At 34.1% G+C, this 6,263-nt stretch overlaps 1 protein-coding gene across 1 annotated transcript in view; it reads right to left on the bottom strand.

The window, feature by feature from the left end:
* Positions 1-301: 301 nt before the first annotated feature.
* The window catches only part of ecm1b (extracellular matrix protein 1b), a 9,363-nt gene continuing 3,401 nt past the window's right edge, over positions 302-6,263 (bottom strand). Inside the window, exons 7-11 of the mRNA XM_082150383.1 lie at positions 4,885-5,093; positions 3,052-3,313; positions 2,036-2,226; positions 1,116-1,209; positions 302-919 (exon numbers count right to left, since the gene is read on the bottom strand). Of these exons, the coding sequence (XP_082006509.1) occupies positions 695-919; positions 1,116-1,209; positions 2,036-2,226; positions 3,052-3,313; positions 4,885-5,093 (981 nt within the window). The 3' untranslated portion in view covers positions 302-694. The remainder of the gene's footprint in view (positions 920-1,115; positions 1,210-2,035; positions 2,227-3,051; positions 3,314-4,884; positions 5,094-6,263) is intronic.

The following is a 6,263-nucleotide window of genomic DNA, read 5'->3' as shown; positions in this document are numbered from 1 at the left end:
CATACATGACATTTAAAAGTCATTTCACACTGGGAAATGAATATAGTTTAAATGTGAATTAATATAAAAACACATGTTAAAATGTATATAAAATTAGATAGGCCTACTGAACGTTTTGTGCCTTAAAAGCATGCTTAAAAATTAATAATGCCCTTCAGTTAAAGTTTACCTTCATTAGCTAGGCATTGTTGACCCTTGGCTGAATGTGTCCCTGTATGTCGATGTAAGTTTACCCTCCCAAAAAATACAAAATGTATAATGCACACACATACACACACAGGCCTAAAAACAGACAAAGATATGAACCATACTGTAATGTTTTATTTGCCTGTGTTCATGCTGGAAACGTAGGCTAAATGATGTTGCCTGAGAATAACATACAATCACAGAAGATAAAAAAATAAAATAACAACAGACATGTTGTTTATGTATAGTACATACATAGTTTGTAATATTATTGGAAACAGAGAGGAAATAACAGTTTCAAAATGTTATACTATCCAGGCAGTTCTTCTTTTATGATAACTTCTAAAATGTCTCTCAATAATCAAAACTTTCTGCAAGAAAACTGCATTAGAAACAGAATATGCATATTAAAAGAAATAAACAAAAAGTGGAACAGGTTTGGTTCAACTCAAGTTTACATATATTGAAATGTGTGCACTCTGTATTAAACTGATCCACTTTCACAGTATCAGGGATTCAGTTTGACTCTGATACTGTCTGGTATTCGACACATTTGAAACTGAATGATGAGGGGGCATTTCTTTCTCCCACTATATTTGACTTGATTTGCAATGCCAATATATTGCAGGAGCAGTTTTGTGGCACATTTGGCACGGTGTTTGGTCGTGGCTTCACAACAATGAGGCTTCACCAGCTCCTTCGTTTGACACATATCATTCATTTGACTGAGAAGCTGCAAGAGAATAGACAGTTTTAAAGGCGAGCCAAGGACAAGATAAAGAATAAATAGCATTATTGCTGAGATTACTCTTTTAGCCAATCGTTTGCATCAAAATCGACTGTTTACAGTTTATTTATCAAGCAGATTTTTATTTATTTTTATCACACACAAATATATGGAGAAAATCAACCCAAAAGCTCGCCCTTACCTCGGCCTCTATGCATGCAGATGCAGGTTTCTCCTGGAACACTAGAGGACAGCACCGTATAAATATTTCATCTGCTGAGAACGGGAAACCCTTCCTGTGGGTGATAAATTAGATTTTGAGTTATTCATTCTTGAAATATTTTAAGATACATTTTCCAATGCCAACAGTTTGCTGCATGTTGGTAAAACCAAAACTTAGCTGTCTTAGAACAAAATCAAAAACTTTCTCCAATTAAATCCAGACTTTTAGTTGGATATATCTTTGGATTTGTATTTTCTTTGTCCTTGACCCAATGTTTTGCTGTGGTTAGCAGTGTAATCACTAATCACACGCTGAGATTATTTTTCAGCTGTCCTTGTTTTGACCAGCATTCATGGTCACAGATGTATGAAAGGAAATAGTTAAACATAAACATAGATAATAAAAGCACAAAAACAACAGTATATCATCTTCTGTATTAAGAAACACAATGGGATGTTACTTAACAAAAGCTAAATGTATGTTATTTTCACAGTATAAAACACCATTTAAGTACAAAGAGAATTTCAGAGCTTATCTAGTTTATTATTATTATTATTAAATTGGACTCTTTTCCCCCCACAATTTTTTTTCACACAAAAATATTAAGCAGCACAACTGTTTTCAACACTGATAATAATAAGAAATATTTCTTGAACAGCAAATCGGCATATTAGAATGATTTCTGAAGGATCATGTGACACTGAAGACTGGAGTAATGATGCTGAAAATTCCATCACAGGAATAAACTGCTTTTTAAATCGTTTTTACTGTATTTTTGATCAAATAAATGCAGCCTTGGTGAACATAAAATACTTCTTCAAAAACATTCTTCAAACAGTGTTACCGACCTCATACGCTTTGTGAAGTTTATTTGTTAAACATGTAGTTATGGGTCTTACATGCTCTGGATGACTCTGGGTTTATCACACAAGTCACGGAGGTCTGGGTCAGTGGAGTTGTATCCCGGATCTGGAGCAGCAGATGCGAAACAGCTGTACAGCTCTTCTCCCTTCTTCTCTCCACAACACTCAAACTTTGGTCCTTTGGGTTTTTCATCATCTTTACAAAACTTGTCCACCATCTTCTTCCACTGAAGTAGATAAAAAAGAGCTCATTAATAATGTTACCAAGTTATGAGCAACAAAAATCAACTGTTTAATAAAAAAGGAATGGTTATATTTACGGCTTAGTTCTTGATAAATACAGTTTAAAGGTAAGATACAGTGGGAAAAGTTCCGTTCTTTCAATGATATACACACTCAATATATATACATATATACATGCTCATAAAATCAATGGGTTAATGTGTTACTCACAAGTTTATGGGTTACTTTTGCTCTATTTTCTACTTTCACTGTGCAATGAACTAAAGTCTTCTAACAGTTCTCTCATATGTAGCTCCATTGTTTTCCGCATAAAATCTGCGAGCGATTCAATGGGCTATTTAGCACTTTTAATTGTCGAGAAATTACTTATTTAAATGTCGTGGTTCAACATAATCGTCAAAAATTGCCTTTAACTTGCACTATAAACTTTTTATTGAGTTTTATTTTGAAACTTTTAGGAGGGTGTACTCCTTTTTGAAACTCAACATTTGATCACTTTGATTAGAAAATCTTATTTTCCTGATTAATACTGACATGCTTCTTTGGTAATTGATCAAGCAAACATGCTGGAACATTATGTCTTCAAGGAACCCTAATATGTCTTCTGCATAAAGAGTAAATGCTGAATTGTACTGGGACTGAGAATTGAATTGAACTATATAAACGTTTATATATATATATATAAATATATATATAATGATATAACTTACCTTCAAATTGAAGAATTATATGCAATTCTTTTCATGAGTTAAAAATAGTTCATAAATGGGGAATTAAACTGCTATTTTTGAATTATTTATCTTCTTCACCTTCTTTTCAGCACAGTGTCGTTCACCCTCTTTCTCTTGACAGCATTGGTTATATTCTCTCTCCAGGACATTGATGGCCTTCGACTGACGGACCAGCCAGCCATAGCCAGTGCAAGGGAGACAGTCGGTGGCGTATCGTGGTCGGATCTTGCGATGAGTGCAGATTTGTTGTATGTTGGAGGAATCGGGACGGCCAGGTGGAAAGTTGAAGTCTCGAACTTTAGGCTGCTTCCTAGGCGCTCTTGGAGAAGCCACCAATGAGCTGGATGATTAAAGACAGTGGAAGTATTAATACTTTCTATATTCATTTTTCCCTTTTCCTCTGTCTCATTTGCAAACCTAAGTTTTCATGGTGGGACGAATGTGTATTTGTTGCTTCACCACCACCTACAACTAGCAAACTAGTAGTAGGTGGTGGCTAATTGTTGCTGAGAATGACTCATTTCTTTTTTTAAGGGTTGAGACAAGACAGTTTTTTCTGTCCAAATTACAAAACAAAAAAAACCTCCCATGTATTTATCTTCTTCCTTTTGTTCAAATATATTATATATATGATATTATAGTTTTGCTTATTTCCTCTTATTTAAGGTGTCAAAATATAATTTGGTGCAATGGCCTCGTTATAACTGATACAGTATTTGACAAACTCGTTGAAAATAAAATAATACGTTTGAAAATGAGTAAAAGTGTTTTTATAAATGAGAGAGAACTTTATTGAATTGCATTGAATTATTATTGTAAGTATGTTTTTTGTATAATTAATTTCATAAGATAACGTAAAAAAGGAAAATGCTGCTTATAGCATAAAAACAAATTGTAAATTGTTCACTTGTTATAAGTTTTGACCCATTAAGTGTTTTGTTGTCATTTGAAAGCAAATAAAAAAACAATGTGCCAAATCTGACCAGAAAGAACTGACTATCTTTCTGTTTAGAAAGAAATATAAGCTAAGCTATATATACAACCTTTTTATTACTAAGTCCAAAATGTACTGTTCTACCTTACATTTTGTCAGAGCAGAAGAGAAAGAATACTATTTTTACACTAATAGGAAAAAAAGTCTATTCTCAATGTTGCATGGAATTTATAGTGTCTTTTCATCATTTGATGTGACCGTGTATCATGTGGTGTAACCAATGTTGTTTCATCAGCATTTGAAGAATGACTAGTCAGGAGACAGAGGTGTAATACTGAGTATTTACTAAAATATAGTTCATTTACATAGGGTGATAGAGAATAGAGAAAAGAGAAGACGAGGAACACCTCCGCTTTCTTCAATCATTTTCCATACTCTTCACTAGGAGTTTGTGTAATACATTATCTGTGTATATGCATGGACATTACCATATACAACCTCTAAAGGCCTTATCCCAGAGGTCTAGGGTTCCAAGTACGACATAAACATTTTACATTGACCATTGTGTTATAGAGAAAGTAAGCACAGTATAAAATGGAACACACCACACCAACATCCCAGTTATCTCCATAACTGGATTAAATTCAAAATAAAATGCTTCTTGTGGCATAAAATGTCATTTTTAAAAACATCATGGCTTACCAAAATCTGCCATAAAACAAATGCCAGAAATGTCTTTTAAACATCTTTCTGTAATAGCCTACTGACACAAAAATCTCAAAATAAAAGAAAAGAAATACAGAAAAAAGTAATTAATAAAAATCACTGATGTACCCAGTTTGTCTAATCTTGATTGAAATCTTGATTTACTCAGGTAACATTACAATCATGTGAAAATGTATTTTGAAATGCCCTTTAAAACCCTCATCTGCCCCTTAAACCAAAAGCATTCTCTATATACTCCAGCAGAAACCTACCCATTGCAAGCGGTGGAGTTAAATTTGAAGCCTCGGATCTTTTGAGGAGTTTTGACATTTGAGACCTCGGAGGAGACGTGATATGAAGAATCTGGTGCCTCTTTATCAAAACAGCTCCATCTGGCCTTCCCTTTCTTCTGGCAGCAGAAGTAGTGATTGGTCTTTATGGAGAATTCCTGATTGCAGAAGGCAGACAGACTCTTCTTCCACTATAGTCAGAAATAAAGAAACAGCTTTAGTATAAATACAATTAGTTACATTTACAATAACACAGAGAAAAAGAGAATCAATCATGAGAGAATCAAACTCAAAGCTGTTTTCTTTGGTATTGGCCCATTTCATGGCTGCCAGATGTTTTAGATACTTTCTCACCAAAGACTAAACAATAAGAGGAAAACAAGGAGATACTTTATCTAAAGACACTTAATCGTACATGAGAGCACAGATATTTGCCTGATGGTGCACAATGATCATATAAACACTTTTAGTAGATAATAAGAGAACGAACTGAGTAACATAAAAAAAGACTGTAGATGCAGTAAATTAGAAAGGGAGAAGAAAATAAGTCTTTAAAGGGATAGTTCACTCAAAAATGAAAATGTCGTCATCATTTACTCGCCCTCATGTTGTTCCAAACCTGTATGAACACAAAAGAATATATTTTAAAGAATCTTGGTAACCAAACGGTAGCCACTGACTTCCATAGAAGGGAAAAAAAATACTATGGAAGTCAACGGCTACCGTTTGGTTACCAAGATTCTTTAAAATATCTTCTTTTGTGTTCAACAGAAGAAAGAAACTCATACAGGTTTGGTACAACATGAGGGCGAGTAAATAATGATAACATTTTCATTTTTGGGTGAACTGTCCCTTTAATATGAATTCTGTAAGAAGTGTTCTTCTCCCTCAATCTGGAGCCTCTACTTTAGTAATGTGAGGAATCTGAAAGCTGTTAAAAACAGATGTGAGTGTAAACAAACACTGTGACTCTGTGGCACTGAACATTGCTGTTTGTTTTGTTTGTTAGAGAAGGGGCGATATAGCAACATCAATGCCTCAACCAATGGCAGAAGTTTGGTGCTGGATCAACGACAACGACGCATGTCTATAATCACAGTCTTGCAAACTATTCTAACTAAAACTTTGAGGGAAAATGTTAAAGTCTGAAAGAGTTTGTTTATACCAAAATAGTCCAAAAAGACAAAAAAAATTGTCATTAATAAATCACCCTCATGTCGTTCCAAACCCGTAAGACTTTCGTTCATCTTCAGAACAAATGAAGATCTTTTTAATGAAATCTGAGAGTTTTCTCTTCCTCCATTGACAGCTACGCAACTACCACTTTGACGCTTCAAAAAGTTTATAAAGAGATCGTAAAA

The sequence above is a fragment of the Leuciscus leuciscus genome, assembly GCF_965113295.1.
Source record: "Leuciscus leuciscus genome assembly, chromosome: 20".
In the NCBI taxonomy this organism is placed as follows: domain Eukaryota; kingdom Metazoa; phylum Chordata; class Actinopteri; order Cypriniformes; family Leuciscidae; genus Leuciscus; species Leuciscus leuciscus.
Note: the sequence above shows the minus strand (reverse complement) of the source record. Positions and strands in the feature narration are given on the sequence as shown.